At 39.5% G+C, this 22,581-nt stretch overlaps 3 protein-coding genes across 4 annotated transcripts; 1 reads left to right on the forward strand and 2 right to left on the reverse strand.

The window, feature by feature from the left end:
* The first annotated feature begins 1,534 nt into the window (after positions 1 to 1,534).
* Positions 1,535 to 4,043, forward strand: LOC121989129 (glucan endo-1,3-beta-glucosidase 14-like). The gene is made up of 3 exons (XM_042542994.1): positions 1,535 to 1,874; positions 2,668 to 3,704; positions 3,782 to 4,043. Exons 1-3 carry the CDS (start codon positions 1,673 to 1,675, stop codon positions 3,863 to 3,865), a joined length of 1,323 nt encoding a protein of 440 aa, XP_042398928.1. The 5' UTR covers positions 1,535 to 1,672; the 3' UTR covers positions 3,866 to 4,043.
* Positions 4,044 to 4,078: 35 nt separating this feature from the next.
* LOC121989130 (peroxidase 25-like) lies at positions 4,079 to 5,482 on the reverse strand. Its single transcript, XM_042542996.1, has 4 exons — positions 5,227 to 5,482; positions 4,969 to 5,148; positions 4,726 to 4,888; positions 4,079 to 4,656 (listed from the first exon to the last, which is right to left on the reverse strand). The coding sequence occupies exons 1-4, from the start codon at positions 5,467 to 5,469 to the stop codon at positions 4,235 to 4,237; spliced, it is 1,008 nt and encodes a 335-aa protein (XP_042398930.1). The 5' UTR covers positions 5,470 to 5,482; the 3' UTR covers positions 4,079 to 4,234.
* Positions 5,483 to 17,877: 12,395 nt separating this feature from the next.
* On the reverse strand, positions 17,878 to 21,573 carry LOC121989131 (type IV inositol polyphosphate 5-phosphatase 3-like). 2 transcript variants are annotated; one of them, XM_042542998.1, is made up of 12 exons: positions 21,521 to 21,572; positions 21,344 to 21,437; positions 21,153 to 21,264; positions 21,002 to 21,064; positions 20,555 to 20,642; positions 20,323 to 20,427; positions 19,473 to 20,241; positions 19,214 to 19,398; positions 18,945 to 19,053; positions 18,599 to 18,741; positions 18,191 to 18,409; positions 17,878 to 18,069 (listed from the first exon to the last, which is right to left on the reverse strand). In XM_042542998.1, exons 2-11 carry the CDS (start codon positions 21,371 to 21,373, stop codon positions 18,211 to 18,213), a joined length of 1,803 nt encoding a protein of 600 aa, XP_042398932.1. In that variant the 5' UTR covers positions 21,374 to 21,437; positions 21,521 to 21,572; the 3' UTR covers positions 17,878 to 18,069; positions 18,191 to 18,210. The 2 variants fall into 2 exon arrangements, with proteins under 2 accessions (XP_042398932.1, XP_042398931.1); XM_042542997.1 differs by having other exon boundaries at positions 21,344 to 21,573.
* Between the last annotated feature and the right edge of the window lie 1,008 nt (positions 21,574 to 22,581).

The following is a 22,581-nucleotide window of genomic DNA, read 5'->3' on the forward strand; positions in this document are numbered from 1 at the left end:
TTTTTCAATTTTAGTCCTGTTATGAGTTAATTTACGTTCTTAGTCCTGTAATTTATAATATTTTTCAATTTCAGTCATTTTTTCTCCAAAATTAAAATTTTTCAACGAAAAATGTCTAGTTTATGGTTGAAATATAAAAAGCACATGAGTCATAAAAAATCAAAATCCCCAAATTCAATTTACATCTCATCATTTTCCGTTGAAAAATTATAATTTTAGAGAAAAAAGGATTGATTGAAAAATATTATAAGTTACAGGACTAAAAATATAAATTGACTTAACAGGACTAAAATTGAAAAAAATATAAGTTATAGGACTAAAAATATAATTTTCTCTAAAAATAAAATTGAGGAAGCATCCTAATGGCATATTCGTCCAAGAATATTTAGTTGACTTGGTCAAAGTCACAAAATAATACTATAAATATAATTTAAAACTACTATATTTCAAATTTAGAATAGATATAAAAAATTAGTAACAGAATAATCGAAAAATAAAATGCACAAAATAATAATAAAACAAATCCTTCGCCACTCGTAAGTCGTAAGCCGTAAATTACGAGATAGGCTCCATTTTCTCTGACAAGGCATTCAAATCCGAATCTATTGGAATATTCCGTAATCACACAGGAACCGGAAGAATCTTCCGTGCATATTCCTTCTTTTCCCTTAATAATCTCGAATAATTAAAATGCTTTAAAAAAATTAAAATTTAAAAAATGCAAACTAAGTAGCAACCCAACTTAGAAAATTGATTTAACACTTATTATATAGTGCTTAGCTAAATTGCTTGTATTACTGGTAATTATTAATTCAATTAAATAAAATTTTCATTCCGACCATATGCGGCGCACGGTCATGTAAAATCTTTCTTAATATAGCTAAGTCAGCAAATTTGATCGATTTGATTGACTTAGCTTAATTTAAATTCGTGATCGATGAACTTGCAACTCTTGAAGTCCAACTTAAGAGTGTAAATATCAAATTAGTTTATTAATTTTTAATATAATTTATATTTTTATATTTTATTAATTTTTTAATATATTAAAAATCAATAATTTTCCATTGACTTCTATCAATAAAAATGGATGAATAGTTTGATAAATGACATTGACAAAATCCATAGAAATTAAAATTTTAATTTGTGAATGCAATTATTTAATATCCCGCTTTTTAAAAAAAAAATAAAAAAGATAAATATAAAGCATTGAAATGGCATATTCGTCCAAAAGAAATGGACTTCATTTATTCGTTAATAAGTTCTACATAAAAATCCGAATCTATTGGAATATTCCATAACCAGAAGAATCTTCCATGAATTTTCCGATAATTGGAGAAAATCTTACAAAAGAGGAATTAAAATTGATGTAAATGATTAAAAAAATAATTAAAAATACAAAATAAATAATATACTAATTTAAAGAATAGCCAATTATAACAATAACTACCTCATTTTCTACAATTTTGTATAATTTTTTTTAAAAAAGAAATAAATATGATAGACATGAAACAAAATTCACACCAAAAAAAACAAATTACTACAATAAACAAAATTCACCCTCGGCGCTGCCGGTGCTGTTCTTGATGTTTTGGTGCTTTGCTTTCCTTCCGCTGGAGGTATCGTGCCGAGCGCAATTCGGAAGGCAGAGCAGGACAAGAATCTCGTCCATGGCATGCCCCAACTCAAAGCAATCAACCCTACTTCCTTGTACTCCTGTTCCCTATGGCATTCTTCTGCTCCTCCCAAACGCCCGCAATCCTCATCTGGCCGATTTCCTCCTCCTCCTCCGCTGCCTCGGAAGAAGAAGAAAAGGATGCCCCCTGCGCTGCGTCTCCTCATCTGCTCCCTTGCCTTCCTCGCCCTCGCTCCTCAAGGTATGAATTGAGTCCCATCCCTCTTTTGCTACTTTACACTGATTGGAATAGTAGTTTAGGCGCAAAATCGTATCTTGATCCATGATGCTCCATTTTCCATGGAGTTATAGCTTTTGAATCCCTCCTTGTAATATGGACAGGTTACAGATTAATTGTCTGAAATGAACTAAGGTTTCTTATGCTTAGGCAATATTTTGCTACCACAATTATGTTCAGTGGAATTGACCTGCTTAGGATGTTTGGTTTTATCAGGTTTTATTCTACACTGTTACTTTGGATTAAAAATTTGAGAATTAGAACTCACTTTTTTATAATTCTAATTAATCCGGTTAGAATAAGAAAACACTTAAAAAGTTTTCATTCACATTAAGAAGGTCATAGTTTATATGAATTAACTGATTAAAGTAACATTAAGAAAAACACTTAAGGTCAGATTTTAATTAATCTAGGTTGATTGGTTCCAAATCATTGAATTCATTCTAATGAAAAGAAAAATCTACATGCAATACTCTAGCGCAGAAGGGGTCTACTAATGATGTTGCAAGAGAAAATAATCCTCTCAACCTTGGTATAAACTAACTTTGCATTTAGCCCTTTATCCTTTGTTAAAAGCATACTATTTTATCCAATAATCTTTGTTGAGATAGTAGTTCATCTTCTGGTTTCTTGGAAGACATTGGAAGTTTGAAACCCTTCATGGTAGAGATATAATAAGAATAGAATGCATACTGCAAGGTTTAACTGAAAGCTGTCATGATATTATTATTAAGGAATCTGTTTTGTTGTTATGAAGGCCTTGTAAAAGTTGACGCTTTTACGGGAACTTATGGCATAAACTATGGAAGAATTGCTGACAATCTTCCTCCACCTGAAAGTGTTGTCACCCTTTTAAAAGCTGCAAGAATTAAGAATGTGAGAATCTACGATGCTGATCACAGCGTGCTCAACGCTTTCAAAGGATCTGGGCTTGAGTTAGTTGTGGATATTCCCAACGGGTTTCTAAGTGATATTAGTGTATATGAAGACCATGCTATGAGCTGGGTAAAGGAAAATGTGGAGGCATTTCTGCCTGATACACCCATCAAAGGGATTGCCGTTGGCAATGAAGTTTTAGGTGGAGATCAGGAACTGGAAGAAGTTCTTTTTGGTGCCATAAAGAATGTGTACAATGCTCTCAAGATTCTTCAATTAGAAGATAAAATTGAAATTTCGACGCCGCATACATTTGGCGTGCTTGCTAATTCCTTCCCACCCTCATATGGTGCATTCAAAGAAGATGTTCTAGTTTACATGAGGCCCATTCTGGAGTTCTTTTCGCAGATCAATAGCCCCTTCTATATCAATACATATCCAGTTTTCGCTTACCAAAGTGATCCTGAGCATATCGACATCAAGTATGCTCTTTTCCAGCCGAATCACGGAGTGCGTGATAACAAGACTGGTTTGCACTATGATAACCTGTTTGATGCTATGATAGATGCAACTTATGCTGCTCTGGAAGCTGCAGGCTATCCTGATATGGAGGTCCGGGTTTCAGAGACAGGTTGGCCTTCTGCCGGCGATGAAAAGGAAGTGGGAGCCACTGTGAAGAATGCAAGGACTTACAACTTTAATTTGCGCAAACGGCTTCTCAAGAAAAAAGGGACTCCACTCAGGCCAAAGAAGGTGGTCAAGGCTTATGTGTTTGCACTTTTCAACGAGGATTCAAAGCCTGGACCAACCTCTGAGAGGCATTTTGGGCTATTCAATGCTGATGGAAGTATAGCATACAACATTGGCTTTACTGGTCTGAGGCCTTCAAGCGCGTCTTCACATCGCTTATCCTTGAAGGTACGTTTTTTTTTTTTTTGTTTGCATCTCTTGTTTTTTAGTTGCCTGATTTCCTATTTCATTTGGCAAATTGACAGGATCTCGGAAGACAAAGTTGGTCTGCATCATTCTCCATTCTTCTCACATTATCTGTAGCACTCATTCTGGCTTTCACAATTTAACTAGAGAAGAAGGACAAATTTCTTGGTCACGAAGAATGCATCAACTGGAACAGAGCGAAATGTTCTCCCAACTGCTTTTCAGTTATCTTCATGTACGCGTTAATTGTTTTATTCATATATATGATAAGAATTATTCTAATAAAAAATGTGCAGCTTTCCTTGTTCTTGGCCGTACATAGTTGTACTTCTGTTATCATATATGGCAATTATAATATTTTTAGAACATTTGTATATGAATTTTTAATATATTTATATTTTTAATTCTGAGTGAGATTTGTTATTATCAAATCCTTCCCTTCCCAGTGATCTCATTAATTAATTATTGTTACTGGGAAATTATTTGCTACTGAATTCGACATTAAGCCTCAATTAATTAAACTGGGAGCAAGTCTTCCTGATCTCCCCGTCCGTCCCCGTCTTGACGTCGACGGCGCCCAACTTGTTCATGGCCTTGCCGAACTCGTAGTCGAACCTGAGCCCGAAGAGGCCGCGGACGTTTCCGGCGTACTTCGCCACCGTGTCCTTCGTCGCCGCGTCCTCCCACAGCCGCTGGTCCGACTCCAGCACTCCGTTCCCCTCCTTCACGTTCCGGAAGAAGCTGGCGTCGAACTTGCCGGCGCTCCCCTGGTCCAGCGCCACCCGCACTGACGGGTCGCCGTCCTCCGGGCACAGCTCTCGGAACTTCGACAGCGACGCCTGGCTCAAGCTCGGGTCCGCATTCCCGGTCGCCGTGAAATTATAAAGCCGGTACCGGAAGAAAGCACAGTCCGTTTGCCCAATCGTGTGCCCTCCTGATCACAGCAAATTTTATCAAGACCACAATCTCGTAAACGTTATCATGAATCTAAAAGCTCGCGCACCGACTAAAGTTACGAGATCCTGATCCGACAAGCCTTTGTGGGCGAACTTTTGCCTCTGAACGGTGACAGGGTCCAACGGCGACGGCAGGTTGGCGACATCGGAAGCTGACGAAACTCGGCCGTCTCTTCTCCCCAACGCCACCGTCCATCTCGGCCCATCACTCTGTTCCATTTAATCAATCAATTATTAAATTTGATCGCGAATGAGAGATAATTAATTAATTAATTAATCATCCAACCGACCAAGTCGACAGCATCCCGCGCAGCCAAAGCGAGGATGTCCGCGCATGAGACGATCCCGGGACACGTGGCCTCCAGCTGCGACTTGGCGTCGTCGATGACCTCGAAGCCCCTGAGGCCCAAGTTCGCAAATGCAGTCCTCTCCGCCGACGAGCCCGAGATCAAAACAGAGGCATCGCAACCCTGCAACGACGCCGACGACGTTAATGGATTCAGAAACGGAAGATCATGAAATGGAAGCGATGCAAGTTAAAGATGAACCTGGACGAAGCAGTCGTGGAAGTGGAGGCGGAGCAAGGCCGGTGCAATGGTGGAGTCGTTGGCGAAGTACTTCTCGACGGCGGAGCGGACAATTTTCTCTGTTTTGGGGCAAGTGGAGGAGTAGAAGTCCTTCTGCAAGCCGCCTCCTTGGGCCTCAGCGAACGATATCATAAGAACTATGATTACTGAGGTTAATGTCACCAAACCAGCCATTAACGATGTGTCACTGAGCTCGATACGCATGTATGTCTTCTTGCTTTCCTTTTGATACATACAAAGCCTCTGTATTTATACTGAGAAAATGGATTCATTTCTTTTGAGAAAAGTTTCTTCTAAAAAAATAAAAAATCGCATTTATACTCTCTTTAACACTTATATCACATGTATAAATGTTAAAGGCAGGCTTCGGTGCTTTCACGTTGACAAGTGCAATTATAGTTCACTAAAAAATATACACAGTCTGGTATTTAATAGACTACTGTTAAGTGGATGGATTCCATCGGCTCTTTGGTGGGATGACCACGAGAGAAAGACATTCTGAGTGGTGGATACTTTAGCAAGTGGATCTTGGGCTAAATCCACAACAAGTTTGTGCTTTGGGGTCTACATACTACAGAGTACTTTCAGGTTACGGAGTCATCGTGCATTATCACAATTTTTTAGGGCGAAGGGCGAAGGGCGAAGGGCGGACTGATATTTTTAGGAAAAAAATTCCCCCAACTTGTCAGCCAACATGACCATCAATTATAAACTTATATAATTGAGGATAAATTATAAGAGATATAGAGAACGAGTCAATTATAAACTTATATAATTGAGGATAAATTATAAGAGATATAGAGAACGAGTGAACGAGTGTAATCATTTTTTATGATAATCATTCTAATCTATTTTATCCCATACGATCTTCAAATTGAAAGGTGATAGATTTATTATAATAGGATAAAAATTAATTCCTAGTGAATCAATATTGATGTGGATATAGGTTAAGGGCAGAGAGGAAATTATAGAGAAAATGAGAGGTATTTGTGTCTTTTTACTGTTTAGGGATTAGGAGGAGGAGAGGGACATGATTCGGGAGGGAGGCCTGTTTTTGTGTAGCCGCCGCAAACAGTAACGAGGGGGATGCCGCCATCACGAACTCAGGGGGCTCTCTTCTGCGTGGGGGCACACCGTCACCGTCGGCTCCTCACGGGACCTCGCCTTTCCCCTCTCCTCTGGACGTTGGACGCCAGGGTCGCCACAAGCAGGAGGGGGGAGGATGCCGCTGCCATCACCGACAACTCCTCTCGACAGCAGCACACTCCGACGAGCCAAGGCTGTGCGCATTGGGAGAGGGGGCACTCTCGTCGCCTTCGCCGCTCACCGGACCGCCCACGCCACACGCACATCGCGCGCCCGTCGTCGGCCACTCTACCTTCGGCGCTGCCTTCCTCCCATAGCCCACCATTCCTCTCTCCTTCTCCTCTCGCCGGCCGACGCCGCCAAAGCCGCACGCATAGGGAGAGTGAGCTGCTATGTTGGTTTCCTTCTTCGTCTACAGGCCCTACTCCCTTCACCTACGGTGTTCTGCTTCCTTCTCTTGCTATGAACTCTACTCTCTTATATGGCTATGGGCTTTACTCCCTTTGACTGCAGGGCTCAAATTATTTTCTCCTTAACTCTGCAGACATTTGGGGGTTAAGGGATCGACACTATTCCTCTCCCTGACTTCACGGACATTTCGAAGTCAAGAGATCAAGTCAAATCCTCAGTCGGTCGACACCACTTCACGATCAGGTATGATAAAGGTTGTGCTCCCTCATATTACTACAGGCTCTGCTTCAATGGACTTCATGCCTTATCTCCCTTATTCGGGGCCGAGCAGTTTTCACTGGTCTCGGACCAGCTATCGGATCTGTTATCTCCGCCGTTCAAGGTCGAGCTATCGCCACTGGTCTCGGACCAGAGTATCGCCACCGGTCTCGGATCAGAATATCGTCACTGGTCTCGGATCAGAGTATTGTCATCGGTCTCAGACTGGAATATCGCCACTGGTCTCGGACCAGAGTATCGCTACCGGTCTCGGACCGAAATATCGCCACTGGTCTCGAATCAAAATATCGTCACTGGTCTCGGACCAGAGTATCGTCACCGGTCTCAGACCGGAATATCGCCACTCGTCTCGAACCAGAGTATCACCACCGGTCTCGGACTAGAGTATCGTCACCGGTCTCAGGCCGGAATATCGCCATTGGTCTCGGACCAGAGTATCGCCACCGGTCTCGAACCGGAGTATCACCAACGACCTCCTGGTCGGGCTCCAGACTCTTGCCCCAGTGCGAGTTATAAGCGAGCATGCTCTCGCGACCAACGATCTCCCGGTCAGGCTCCAGACTCTCGCCCTAGTGTGAGTTATAAGTGAGCATGCTCTCACGCTTCCAGACTCTCGCCTCAGTGCGAGTTATAAGTGAGCATGCTCTCACGCCTCCAGACTCTCGCCCTAGTGCGAGTTATAAGCGAGCATGCTCTCGTGACCAACGACCTCCTGGTCGAGCTCCAGACTCTTGCCCCGGTGTGATTTATAAGTGAGCATGCTCTCACGCTTCCAGACTCTCATCTCAGTGCGAGTTATAAGTGAGCATGCTCTCATGCCTCCTGACTCTCGCCCTAGTGCGAGTTATAAGTGAGCTTGCTCTCACGACCAACGACCTCCCGGTCGATGTTCCAGACTCTCGCCCCAGCGCGAGTTATAAGTGAGCTTGCTCTCACGACCAACGACCTCTCGGTTGGGATTCCAGACTCTCGTCCCAGCGTGAGTTATAAGTGAGTATGCTCTCACGCCCAACGACCTCTCGGTCGACGCTCACCACTCACTTGTCGCTCTGCCCAACTCTCATCACTCCACTCGTCGCTCTGCTCGTCACTCATCGTTCGTGACTCACTCGCCACCCTGCTTGGCACTCACCATTCGCGTCCCAATCGTCGCTCTGCCCCGCACTCATCGTTCACGACTCACTCGCCGCTCTGCCCGACACTCAACGCTCTTGCCTCATTTACTACTTTGCCCGGAACTCATCCCTCGCGTCTCACTCATCGCTTTGCCTCGCATTTGCTGTTCGGTTGGTACCCACTTTTCTCCTTGCTTAGCATTCGCATAACCGCCTGATTGTTCTGCTCCATTCGGCTCGATCCATGGGCTCTGGTCCCATTCTCATTTGGTCTTCGGCTCCGCATCTATCCAGCGCACAGGCTTCGCGCCAACTCGGCATTCTTCCGATCACACGACCGACCTTCTCTTAGTCGACCGATTAGTATCACTTGACCATCTGCTCGCTTGTTCACTTTGCATCAGTCGGTATGTTTCTCAATCGCGCCCACGGTTTCGCTCATCCATCATTCTCTCTATTGCCCTATCGTGATTTATTGTCACTAGATCGACATTTTCTCGGTCGCACGTTTAATACCGCTCGCCCATCATCTTTCGACCCATTCAGCATTTTTCTGACTACCTGGTCAGCATTTTTCAATCGTCAGGACTGCATTATTTGATTGCCCAGTCGCAATTTACTATCGCTCGGTCGATATTTTCTTGGTCGCGCGTTTGATACCGCTCACCCATCGTCTTTTGACTCGCTCAACATTTTTTGATTGCCAGGTCAGTATTTTTCAATTGTCATGTCGGCATTATTCGATTGTCCTATCGCGATTTACCATCACTCGGTCGGTATTTTTTCCGAGCGTGATTTACTATTGCTCGGTCGGCATTTTTTTTTTTGTCATGCCCTCGGAACCCCTCACTTGTCGTCACTCCACCAGCTCGGGTTTCTCCCTATTGCCCAGCTACCATTGTTCAATTATCCGGTCGCGATTCACTGTCACTCGGTCAGCATTTTTCTCGGTCGCGATCACGGCTTTGCTCGTCCATCCTACTCTCTATTGCCTGGTAGCGATTTATTATCGCTCGATAGACATTTTCTCGGTCATGGTTTACTGTCGCTCGGTCGCCTGCTCGGCTTTCCATCCCCTGTTTAGCTCGACATCGCCACAGATGCTCGTTCAATGTTATATGATGGGCCTACGATATGACTCTGAATTCAGTAGTCATTCTGTTTTTCATTTGGCTGGGTCTAGTCAGTCGGACTTGCGCCTCCTTCGACTAGACTTGAGGGGAGGCTTGTGATGTGGATATAGGTTAAGGGCAAAGAGGGAATTATAGACAAAAGGAGGGGTATTTGTGTCTTTTGTGTCCCAACACATTCACTTGGAGGCGCCCTAGAGTGCTTTGAAGGTGCCTCCAACCAACAAAACTTTTTCCAAGAGGCTATAAATAGCCCTTGGAGCTAGAAATTAAATAACATTCAATTTTAGTTAATTTCTAAGCTATTAACGAATGTATGATGCTTCTACTCCTTCAACAAAGGATATTCTTTTGAGTGAATTTTTGTAACTGTATTGGATTAACAACCACCTAGGTTATAATCAAGTAAAAATTCTAGCCTTCTTACTTATTATTTTTATAAGTTGTTATTTCTTTTAATGTTAATTGTTTATGCTTAACTAACTTGAATCCATGCTAAATTTAAAAAGTAAGAGATATTTCTAACTTTGATTTCAGGGCTATTCACCCACCTTTAGCCGGTCTATGCGGACAACAAGTGGTATCAGAGCCCAACCGCTTCAGAAGGACTAACCGTCAATTGAAGCAACGAGATGATGACTGGATCTAGCATCTACTCACCTGAGTTTGAGGGGGAGTCCACATTTTAGAAACGACGAATGGAGATATTTTTCAAAATCGACTTCAATATTTTATTAACAATTAAATTTGGTTTTGAAGTGCCCCAAAGTAAAGATGGAAAAGAACTTTAAGAACATTATTGGATTGACAAGTAACGGGAAGAATTTATGATAAATGGTAAGGTCGAGTTCCATCTTCTGAGTGTGCTACCTGCTCAATAAATCAAATGAATTGGCGCCTACAAATGTGCAAAAGAACTTTGGAAAAGTTCTTGGAACTCCACGAAGAATCAAGAAAAGAATAATTTGACCCTTCAATGGGCATCACTTCATCATCCGACTCTTTGATAGACATCATTTCATCATCAGAGGAATCCGAGATTGAGGAGATCACCAGCATAACACTAATAGTCGAATACCTACCTGAAAATGAAGCCACTACCGAGGAAAGCATCGATAAATGGGGAGCATCAAATTATGAGACTAGCATAGTAATTGAGGTATGTCTTATTCCTCCCAACCTACTTTATGAAGGTAAAAATCAATGTTTAAATCTTTATGCAAACTCAAGTCTAAAAATAATAAATTTAAAAAGGATAATATGGAATTAAAAATTATTTTACCTAAAGCATGTCCATTAAAAAATTTTAACAGGATTAAAAATGAAAATAAAAAATTAATTGAATAAATAGAAAAGTTAAAATCAGAAAAAAAAATTTACATTTTCAAACTCATATGTAGAGCTGTCAGACGGATCAACTCGTGGTGGGGCGGGTCAGCCCGTGACGGGTCAACCATTTGGCGGGACGAGACAGGGCAGGCCGACCTGTCAACATGGCAGGTTGGGAAATTTCCAACCCAACCCAATCCAAGGCGGGTTGCAGGTTTGACGGGTCAACCCGTGGGCCCATCAAAATTTTAAAAATAAAAAATATTTTATATCTTCAACGTTTTACTTTGGAAATATTTTATCAATTAAATGTATCCACAAATATGTATTTTAAATATAAATGGACACAAACAAATACTTATTTTGGATGAAAAGTACTATTTTTATTTCAAAATTATATGTTTGATGAAAAGTACTATTTTTATTTCAAAATTATAACAAAGAAAGATAATAAAATGACATAAAACTTAGTTTACATATGTTTCTCAATCCGTGGGTCAACCCAAGCCCATCGCGGACCTAGGCGAGCTTGGATTGACAAAGTTCCAACCCAACCTACTTAAATTGTTTGACGGGACGGGTCAAGCCGACGGGCCCAACCCAAATTGACGGCTCTACTCATATGCCCCACAAAATAACCTTCAAAATTTTAGATGGTTAAATTGATATTTTAGATTTTATAAGGGTCAAATTAGAAAAGTGACTCAAAAATTTATTCCAGAAATTTATCTTGTTAATGCAATAGGTAGAAATTTATATTGGATGTTCAAATCATTTTTAGTTTCACTTAATTAATTTTTATGCATACTAAAATAAAAACTTAGTTCAATCTTATTATTGTTTAGGGAAATTAATTATTTCATATACCTATAGTTCATATTTTATATTCAATTTTTTTTTTTGTGATAATGAAATTTATTTCTGTTAGATTAATTTTTGTAAAGAATTTTTTCATAATTATCCGATTTTTATGAATTTTTAATCAAAACATATATTTTAAATTTTAAAATTATTTTGAAGATTAATTTTAAAATTTTTAATTATTTTAAAGATTACTATTATATTTTTAACGTTGAGAAAAATTAACAAGATTTTTTGAGTTAAAAATCTATTTTTAAACATTTAAATTTAAAAATAATTATTTCCATTTAAAAATAAGTATTCTGGTCAAAATAAAAATAATTTTTTCATAATTTTTTTTTCTGATTCTACTTTTTCTGTTTCTGTTTGACCATGAAAAACATTTCCAGCATTTTCCAAGATTTAAAAATAATTTTTAAATTATTTTTTCCAAAACTAAGGTTTAGTTGACAATAATTATTACTTTTGACAATTAATTTCGAAAAAAATAATATTCCTAAAGACTCTATTTTGAAACCCAAGAAAACTTTCCAAATTTTTTTATAAGTTTTTGTTTTTCTCCTTATTTTTTTTATGTTATCAAATAGAAGAAAAATGTAAGGGTTAAGGGGGAAATATTAAAAAAAATTGCATTATTATAATTTTTTATGTACTTATTAATTACAATTTTTTTAATACTTAATATTTTCTATATTATTTTATTATTTGTTATCCTAACTTAATTTGAATTGACGCATACCAAAAAAAGAGAGATTGCAAGTACCCCGAGTTGGTTTTGATGTGATTAACCAAGTAAAGTTAGGTCATGTTGTGTTTGATACTTTGTGTCTAAGTGTGCAGGAGCTTAGGAACATATAAAGTCGAGCGGAAGACGTAGCAGACTAGAAGGATGACACGGGAAGCGAGTTGACGGACATGGAACATCCGAGGAACGAGAAGCTACGGAATAGCACACTGGTGGAGTGAGAAGGATGTGCGCGGCGGTTCAAGAGATGAGAAGCTAGGGAGGAAGACTACTAGAAGAGAAAGTCGGAGTTGGGTTCGGGTGAGCTCAACTCTGAATGATCGAGCATCACCCAAACAAAGCAAAGAAGAGTTAATTAGTTTTGAATGTTAACTGTTCGACTTACCTAGTGGAAGGTGCCTCCAACATAGTTGGAGGCGCCCTCGTGCCTCAATGGAGGCGCCTTGAGCTGTTGGTTAGCCGTTGGCAAACCATTGAGTTGTGGATAAAATTTATCCACTTGAAGGCACCCTAGAGTGCTTTGGAGGGGCATCTAACCAACGGTAGCTTTTTCCATGAGGATATAAAAAATCCTCTGGAGCTAAGAATTAAACAACAACTTCTGTATTCAATTCTTTATTAATTTCTGAGTTATTAAAGAGTGTAAGAGACTTCTCTGTCTTCAACAAAGGAGATTCTTTTGAGTGGAGCTTTACAACTGCTTTGGATTAACAACCACCTAGGTTATAACCAAGTAAAAATTCTAGTATTCTTATTATTTTTATAAGTTGTTATTTCTTTTAATGTTAATTGTTTATGCTTAACTAACTTGTATCCTTGCTAAGTTAGAAAAGCAAGTAATATTTCTAACTCCAATTTTAGGGTTATTCAACCCCCCCTCTAGCCGGCCTATGTGGACCAACAACAATAACCCCTGGTGAGAAGGCAATCTAAATGTGTTGTTCAACTTGACATGCATCCCTCTCGAGGCGGGACGAACTTGGATTGGTGGGACCGCAGAAATGCGGCCAGTCGAGGAGGCTAACGTCGTAGAGGTAGGACGTTGAGTAGATGTTGGTTCGACCTACAATGGAGGCAAAGACTTGTTGGTCGAAAGTTGACCCATAGATGGGACAACTAAGCGAGAAATCAATTCGCCTGATTGTTGTTCTCCCTATACTGGTGATATAATTTCCTCCTATATAGAGTGACTGTGTTCTAGAGTTTCAATCGAGAGAGTGAGTGTGGACAAAGACACCAAGCGACATCTCTTCCGGTGAGCCCTTACGAGTTCTTCAGGTTCTAGATACTCCGAAGATACATGTATAGGCACTATGGAAGACTAGGGTAGTGGTATTTCCCTTGTGCTGGCCATCACATTGCTTCTTGCTGCCCCATTGGCTGTCGTTTCACTGGTGGTGGCCCATCAGATGAGTCGATTGGCTGTGTACCACACTTATCCAACTCAGCCTGACCGTGATTATTTAGTTCAGCTATGTCAAACATCACGAGTTGGTTCATTGTAGCCTTCCACATTGTTTGACCTGCAAAGAGAAAGGAAAAAATCTCAGTTAGATATCATATAAAGGGCATGGTAGTTTTTCTTACCAAAAGAGTAGGGTAGCACGACCTCGATCGGACTAAGCTCAAAAATATAAAGGATGTCCTCCGCAAGCAATTTGTTAATGTCAAACCTCAGACCGGCCAAAGTGTTGTACACTGATACAAAAGTGGACTCTGACTAATACTTTTTCAGGAGGGGGGGGGGGGGGGGGTTGGGGAGATTCATCTATCAATCAATCTACCAAGAACTGGAGGAACCGGTTGGATGTATATGTAGTGAGATTTCCAACCCTTGTTGGAAAATAGCATCTCCTCAAAGTAGATGCACCCTGATCAGGCTTGGATGAAGAAAACACCTGCATCCACTTTCTTAAGGTAATAAAAGTAATGAAAGATGAGGGGGGATAAGAAGGATGCAATACAAGCATAAGAGAATGGTCACACCGCAAAGTATGCTGAAAGAATTTACAGCTAATTATTGAAGGGGGACACGAAAATACTAGCAAACCTTTGAAAAGAACCTGGGAATAGGGAAGCAAAGGTCGTCTAGCATTTGATCCCTGAAGAAGGTAACAAACTCTATAAGAGGAAGGTGGGGTCTGTTGAAGGCATTAGGGATGATAATACGATGATCGAGAGGGATCTCAAAGGACAACCTAAGCTGTGCTATGTCCCAACTGTTCAAGGACGATTCGATCTAGTCATACCATACGATGAGGGTTTCATTTGCCATTATGAAGAAGAGAACAAAGGAAGCAACGGGCAAAGAGCGGACAAGGAAGAAAGAAGAAAAGACCAGGGACTTATGAATAAAGGGAGAAAACTAAGCCGGGGGAATCCCCGAAAACTATTGCCAGTAAGCACGGGAAGAAAAGAACAAGTGTGTTTGTTCTTTCTCTATAAGCCTAAAAGGATTAAACTTTAGCTGTCTAATCCTAAAGAGAAAAAGGTGGGCTGGTCACCACCACCATTGGATCTCAAAGCTGATCTCAGCAGTTTTCTTGATAGGACAGCCTTAGCATGGCAACGGCACACGACAACACTTGGTTAGCCTACATTTATGACGGAATGGATGGGTGAATCATTACATAGATACATCATTAAGCATATCACCCACATTAAATACACTCTATTTGCGTAGTTTCGAGGCATTGACCATATAACGATAGCGTTAACACGAGGACACAAGTCGTAAAGTAAGTAGACTGATCGGCAAACTAAACTTACCAGTATGTCTAGTTAGTCAGGCTCGGGCGAAAGCTTGTGACACGACGAATATAGATAGTTCCTACGTAGGATCGGAAAGTTCATTTTTGGTGAACGTGGAGGTCAAGGTCCAAGATATGGTCGACCCAAATAAGGTATTGATTTGACTATAAGAGATTGTGACTCAGTTGGATCTCCTGACCGGATATCTCCGACTCAGGTAGTCTCGACCAGATATCTCCAACTCAAATAGTCCCAACCAGATACCTCTGACTCAAGGGGCTCTGCTCCCCACTACTAACCGGTCGGATTCTCCTGAACCACAGGGGCCTAGTGCCTCAATTGGATAATATCGGGACCCTACTCCCCCTCATCCTCAAATCGAATACATCTGATCGAACATCTCTGAAGCCTAGCTCTTAGGGCTCCACTCTCCTTATCACTCCTTAAAAGGGGGAGTAGACTTGCACTTAGGCCTATCCACCTAGGATCGGAGACCATGTCCCTCGTTCCTGACCCACTATCCTTTGGATAGGGCGAAAGCCCAGTGGGCCTTATAGCTCATAGGCCCATGTCACACAATTAATGCCAAGCATAAATCTATCAGAGACATGTGGGATATTATCCCTACGTAAATACTGGACACTAATTATGCCTATATGGGACAAGAATGCCCGATACAGCAAAAAGACGGCAATTAGACATATCTTTCTAGCCGGATAATGATACCTCATTAATGCAGAGATTACATGTTGGTGCAATCGACCTCCAAGATTTTAATGTCAGATAAATATGTTTAAGAATGTTTAAGAATGGAGCTTGATCTAGGGAAGTCCTAGTTGTAGGCTAGGCAAGGGAAGTCCTAGTTGGAGACTAGGGAAATCTCAGTATATCGTGGAAGCCAGGTGGATAGGTCTGGAGGACCTGATCCCTGGGTAGCCGAATACTGAGGCAAGGAAAATCTTGGTATATCGTGGAAGCCAGGTGGATAGGTTTGGAGGACCTAATCCTTGGGTAGCCGAATACTGAGTCTTGATGAGTGAAGCCAGGTGGAGAAAATCCTATGGGGTGGTAACCTTAGGTAACGAGAAGTCTTAGAGGAGTGAACTCCAAGCAAGGTTGATTGGATGGTTTCCGACCGACCACGTACGGTCAATCAGACCAGCGGATCTCGATAAATCTAGGATTAGGTTTACCATTATATTCTGTATTGCTATTATTGTTGTTAGCTAATATAGTATTGCAGGAAAGGTTTTAGTGGATCAGGTGATCAGACACTAAGCAGGTAAAGTCCAAACTTGTCTGGAGGATCATGTTTGGCAGGTAAGTTAAGGTAAACAACTGGAGGAGCGATAGTGAGGTCGGGTTCCTGAAAGGAATAACCTAATATCGCTGATCCAACTGAAGAAACCGAGAAGGTTTCCAAGTTGAGATCAAGACAGTTCTACTATCCTACATTACTCATGCATTATTATATTATTGTGCTAGCATCTGTTTTGCATGTTTACTGTCTAACACTATTTTACAGGTTTGGCAGGATCGGTCGATCGAACTGGAGAATCAGTCGATCGAACAAGGGAAAACCAGTGCAGTATTCAGATCAGACCAGAACAGAGTCCAAGTCAGATCAAGCATTGATCAGTCGATCGAACAGTAAGATCGGTCGACCGAACCGTAAGATCGGTAGACCGAACCAATCAACATTAATGCACAGTAAATGCGAATCTCGGCAAATCTCGACGAACAGGGAAGGAGCCTGTTCGATCGATCGAAAAATGAGATCGGTCGACCGAACCCTTAATGAGCAATTAATGCTAGAAGATCGAGCCAGCGTCAAACTCCAGCCAGGAAGGAAGGGAGCTGGTTCGGTCGATCGAACAGAGGGATCGGTCGACCGAACGCCCATTACACCTATAAAAAGAGGCTCGAGGTTTGAGGCTAGAATAACACTTACTTATTATTCAAAAGGCTCTCTCTGCGCAAGCTACACGTCCTACAAGTTCTCTACAAGTTACTCCGTCCGGAAGTACCGACCGAGCTACTATTTCTACTTTCTTGTCGGTATATCATTTCTTAAGCTTGCATTGTATTATTTCATTAGTAAGATAGTAGGGTGTTACTATCTTGCTCACTTGTGCGTTCTGCCTCTTTCAGAGGATTTCGGAAAGAAGGGTTATAGTGGATTATCCATTGGTGCGATCAAGGATCACGGACCTTCGAGTAGAAGTCGACCTAGACTCTGAATGAAGTAAACAAACTTGTCTATTTACTTTCCGCTGTGTACGATTCTGATTTTAAAATAAGAGAAAAAATTTTAAATACGTGATATCCCCCCCCCCCCCCCCCCCCCCCTCTATCACACTTAATCGATCTATCATTACAGAGGTATTATAAAAGACGCCCCTTCTCCGCATGCAGGAGGGGGTTTTCTGAGAGTTGGCATCTCATTTTCTCTACTGCTCGTCTTCTACCTTTTTCATCCGCTATATTTATTTGAGAGTTAGAGTGACTATATCAGGAACCCTCCTGACCTTTTTCTTAGAGTTGTCAGGGACATTCTTTCTTGTCCCTTTATTTTTTGATCCTCAAGTTCCTCTCATTAAAAGTCTTCTCTTAGTCAGCATCAAAGTCAACTCATCAACAGTCAATGCTTTATCGATTTCAAATAGGATCAAGCATAATCATCTTTTATTACAGTCATCCCAACTTGTTCTAAGATGTCAAACCATCATGCATACAATTTCCATGATCACTAAATCTATAATTCAATTTTATAAGTCTTGTCACAAACATACAAAATATTTAACTTAAATTATAGTGTCAACTCATTGAATATCATCAACGTTAGCTAATTTGTGGTTAATGACTTAAAGGTAAACTTAATTTAGGACCGTGGAAGTGGGGAAAGTACTAAGAAAGTTCCATCGCTCTATGCTTAGTTGAGTAACATAATGTTTATACAAAACTGCATCACAGCCCAAAAACAAAAATAAAACAATAAAAAACAGCAAACAACATAATTTGCTTGTTTACAATCATAGGTTAATGTCGAGTTTGATCATCTTTCACTAGCGCAGCAATCCAGAGCTCTCCTAACACACTGAGATCACAAAAGAGAGCCATTTCAACAAATGTTTGAGACTAACAAATTAGATAGACTATTTAAACAAGATGCAACCATAAGTTATGTTTGTTTCATTTATATTGGAGAAGAAACTTACTTGTATTCCGGGATGCTCCATCACAAATCCGGGATTGTTTGTCCATCTTCTATTTCAGCATCTGTTAAAGTCAGAGCCTTTTGAAGTTTTCTAAAGCAGAATATCTCAACCTCGGCCATGAAAATGGCAGTCACAGGACGGTGATCGGACAGCTTCAACTCCGCTCTTTTGTAGTTTAAGAGTTTCACACCCTTTCCAAACCATAATATGCGATCACACCTGCGGAAGAAACAACAAAAAAAATTGGTTGAAAATGGAGATCTTGATGACAATATCATTAATATTTAATAGTATAGAGAAAATAATAGTCAATATGATAAAAAAAATGATGTGAGTACTGCTTTGAATGAAAATGTCACTCAATCATTAGGCAAAATATTTTGAAATAAAGGTAATATAAGCTCATACCATGCAGGATTTCTCCTCCCACCCTTGTTGTCATCCTGCACATAGCTCATTGAGTTGAATTCATACTTGTAGGTCGGCGGAAAGCTTATGACACCCTCTGACCAACCGTCGAAAGCACGCCCTTTTTTTAGTTCTCGAATTAGCTGCCATAGAAATTTTGAAGTTCTTGTCAAAAATCTTTAGGAGTTTGTTCACACAATTCTTTAAGCTTGTAGATAGTGTTTTCAATCAACAAAACTATGTAATAGAATCTAAAGACTATATAGACATTGAGTGCCACAGTAATAGTGAATGGTTCTTATTGTGCCAATTACAGAAGTTTCAGTAAAGTTAGAAAGTTGGAAACCTGGTCCCTCTCTAACAGCATACTCCAATTTTTGCGCGAAATGAATTCATGTGTTTCCTCAAACGATAAATCGATGCGGTAATTTAGATCTCCTAGCCAAAAAATTCTTCTGTAAAGGTCGAAAGGTAGCAATGAGAATAAATATGAAGCCAAGGAAACTAGAAAAATTCAGACATTAGGCAAAACATCATCTTCTCATAAGTAGAGTTGCTTTTAATCCTAAAACAAATGACAATCTACTTGATAAACCTTAAATATTTTAAACTCACTCATGATCATGGATTATTTTGGGTACTCCGGCACGAGCAACGGTACTAAATTGAGTTTTCCTGTGAATTTCTTGCACGTCTGCGTTCCTACGAAGTTCATCCCCACTTTTTTCGCCCGAAGAGAGATGACAACATGTGAAGCAAAATAGAGTTTGGTATATAGACATGCTAACTGATATTGAACCCTGAAGCAAGTTTAAGTTATCAAGTGAGTAGCATGCCAAATAATATGAACTCACTAGATAGAAGTACAACTTACTTTGTTTCCGATATAACCCATGACACCTACACCAACTGGAGATACCTTCAAGTTCTGGATGTGCTTCCTTAGGTCACGGCGAACCCATATCGAAAGGTATATTCCGATCATTTGTTTACTTACTATCCTTACAAAGGCCAATCTCTTCTTTCTACTTGGCACCAAATTCAGATCAAATTCAGGAGCCAAAACTCTTCCTAATGAATCCTTGTGCACATTACCAATAGGCCGGAAAGAATTGTATTTTCGAAAAGACTTTGTTGCTCTGAAGGAACTTGAGTTAGTTAAAGTGTGTTTCGATAACAAATCTAGTGGTTGTTCAGGCCAAACTAATCCAACCCTCTCTGCTGTGCTAAGTGTCCTCATTAACTTCTTTTCCTGAATCAATGGCATTGCTGAGTTCACATCAAAATCGACCAGAGTAAATTGATTCAACCTTTGAAACTGCTTCATGTCATATGGCCTAATGGGCTCGATATGATCAGAATTAGAATCTAGAGCATCTGTTGAATCATCGAAACTGTCAAGATTCTCATTATCATCGCGATAACCATCATCTTCATCAAAGTCACTGTTAGTCTCAGACATTTGTACTTCATGTGGTCTGAACCTGGATGGAGAGGAAGGATCACTGTAACATTTGTACTTGGGTTTTGCAGATCGATTACTATTTAGAGTTTTACGAATGAGATGCTCCCATTTTTCAACTGGCACACTATCCTCAGCGCCGAAAATGTTGGAGGCATTCAAAGGAACAATCTCCTGGATACTGCAAAACAAGAAATCTCACATGAACACCATAGATATCAGACCCGAGAAATCAATAAGCAAGTATCAAGGGATCGATTACCCGAGTGCATAGATATCAGCAGGTTCCTCCATGTCTATCCACTTTGCTATGTCAAGGTCATCAGGTGGAACTTGTCCCCCAACATTCCAAGTTCCAGCACAGATCCTAAGGATCCAAAAATTAAAAGCTTTTAAGTAATGCAAGAATATGGAATGCTACTCTGCCTCCAACAGTGACTAATAATCTAGTGCTTTTACAAGGATTGATCGCATAAATAACAAGTGAAACATGCCTGACTTCCTTGGTATCGATATATTGTGCCCGAAGAGTTTCAGAATTCCTCCTCCTCAATTTGTATGGGATGCTCTCTAGATCATCATCTGCAGCAGAAAAGCACGGAGTTGCTGATGGCCAAAAAAAATCAATGTTCTTGAACTTGTTTACTACTTACCATGTTAGCATCTTACAATTAGGTAATGGATGTTAACTCTCAAGTATCAATGCTCATAATCTTGGGAGATTTTCTTCGTTACTTGGATGGAAATATAGAAGGGACAAATTTAGTTTCATCAAAGTTCTCTATTTTATCTCTAGTTACAATTGTTTAAGCATCTCGTATATGCAAATAAGTGACTAATCCATCCAAATAAACAAAGATGAATGAAGAACACAATTATTATTGTTTTCCTTTTCACTTCACTTAGCTACTTTATTTCATAAGCAAAGAAGAAGAACTAACCATTTGCATCCTCGAATCCTCTTACCTTCCTCTCTCTTTCCCCCTGCATGCAACCACAATTCTCTGCAAGAAAAAGAACCACCTTAACTTTTTGCTAAGAACAAGCCTCGCAAATAGAGGAAGAAGAAGAGGCACATCGAATTTTTGTAACCTTCGCCGTCATCTTCAAAGTCACTTTCGTTGCCGCCTTCGTCGGCGCTGAACTCCGAGTTGTTTCCTCTAATGTTGAGCCATTTCCTGAGCACCAACTTGGGCCAGAAAACCTGCAGTTAAACCAAACAACACAAAACATAAATCAAGTAAACAGTGGAAAATCAAGGGAGAGGAAGGCATATAGAAAACCTCTGCAGGCTTCTTGGGCGTCTGTCTCATCTCTTTTCAGCTCCAACAAAGCTTCACTGCACCACTTCTTCTTCTTCTTCTTAATTACTTTTTTCTAGTAATTGTTAAAGAAGGGATTCAGCAAAGCAGCAACTTTATTTATTAAAGAGCAAAGGGGAGATGGGAAAACAAGGCAACTGATTCGTGTTCGCTCTTTTTTATCTCGAAGTCGTCCACGAGTCCACGTCTTCTTCTGCTTCTCCGTAGTTCATGTTCCATAATATTAAACACCATCTCATTTTTTTAATAATAATTTTTTCTGATAAGAATCGATTCTTTACTAATTTTAGTGGAGCTGAAAATAAAATTATGATAATATTTTTTTTTGTTTTATACCAAAAATGATTTTAAAATTTATTATTAATTTCTATAAATACATTAATGATCTAGAATTTAAAATTGAACATGACTCAACTGCAGTGTATTATTAGGAATTTTTCTTATTAATCAATCAGAGATTCAAAGGTCGAGATTCAATTATAATATATTATTTAAAATTTTTCTTATTAATCAATTAAAAATTTAAAATTTTCTTTAATTCTAAAATAACTTCTATAACTGACAAATTTAAAAAGATTTTTTTTTTAAAAAAAAATGAAGTATGATATTAAATTAATTTTTTATAATCAGAAATTTGTATATATTAAAATTATTTTTTATTTTCTATAATCCAATTCTGGTACCCTCCCGATTCACACAATGAGTGCGCGGATTACCAATATAAATAATTTATTGCGCTCATTTTACTCCTACTATCTATTAACTTAGTCCATTAAATCTGATTAGTTCACCTGAACCAATTGAAAATAAATGTATATTATTTCAACAATATATTATTTTAAAATAATTATTATATGAAAATAAATATTTAAGTTATTTTCAAACTAAATATAGAATATTTATTTCATAAGAATTTGATGTGATATTTGAGCATTATAAACGTGTCAGATAACGAGACGTTGTACACTTCAAGGCCTTCGGACTGTAGCTTTTTAAACGTGTTGGAGCTGTAGAAGTTCAAGTTTTATTTGAATGCTTAAAAATTTGAAATAGATAAATTCTGGAGTGGAAAATTAGAAGGGGAGTATTCGATTAATTTAGTACATAAATTAATTGAATTAATCACAAATTAATTTATTAATATTAACTAATTAAATTGAATCAAAATTTTATTAAAATTAAATTAATCAAATTAAATT

This window comes from Zingiber officinale, chromosome 6B, assembly GCF_018446385.1.
Source record: "Zingiber officinale cultivar Zhangliang chromosome 6B, Zo_v1.1, whole genome shotgun sequence".
Taxonomy (NCBI): domain Eukaryota; kingdom Viridiplantae; phylum Streptophyta; class Magnoliopsida; order Zingiberales; family Zingiberaceae; genus Zingiber; species Zingiber officinale.

What these genes read in the sequence shown, in the direction of transcription:
- LOC121989129 (XM_042542994.1), top strand. Translation starts at nt 1,673, where the DNA reads ATGCCCCAACTCAAAGCAATCAACCCTACTTCCTTGTACTCCTGTTCC. An exon ending in CCTCGCCCTCGCTCCTCAAG is followed by an intron (nt 1,875 to 2,667) that starts GTATGAATTGAG and finishes GTTGTTATGAAG; the next exon opens with GCCTTGTAAAAGTTGACGCT. An exon ending in CACATCGCTTATCCTTGAAG is followed by an intron (nt 3,705 to 3,781) that starts GTACGTTTTTTT and finishes GCAAATTGACAG; the next exon opens with GATCTCGGAAGACAAAGTTG.
- LOC121989130 (XM_042542996.1), bottom strand. Translation starts at nt 5,469, where the DNA reads ATGCGTATCGAGCTCAGTGACACATCGTTAATGGCTGGTTTGGTGACA. An exon ending in TCCACGACTGCTTCGTCCAG is followed by an intron (nt 5,149 to 5,226) that starts GTTCATCTTTAA and finishes GCGTCGTTGCAG; the next exon opens with GGTTGCGATGCCTCTGTTTT. An exon ending in GGATCTCGTAACTTTAGTCG is followed by an intron (nt 4,657 to 4,725) that starts GTGCGCGAGCTT and finishes TGCTGTGATCAG; the next exon opens with GAGGGCACACGATTGGGCAA.
- LOC121989131 (XM_042542997.1), bottom strand. Translation starts at nt 21,373, where the DNA reads ATGAGACAGACGCCCAAGAAGCCTGCAGAG. An exon ending in GCTGATATCTATGCACTCGG is followed by an intron (nt 20,242 to 20,322) that starts GTAATCGATCCC and finishes CTTGTTTTGCAG; the next exon opens with TATCCAGGAGATTGTTCCTT. An exon ending in TGCTGTTAGAGAGGGACCAG is followed by an intron (nt 18,742 to 18,944) that starts GTTTCCAACTTT and finishes TTTCTATGGCAG; the next exon opens with CTAATTCGAGAACTAAAAAA.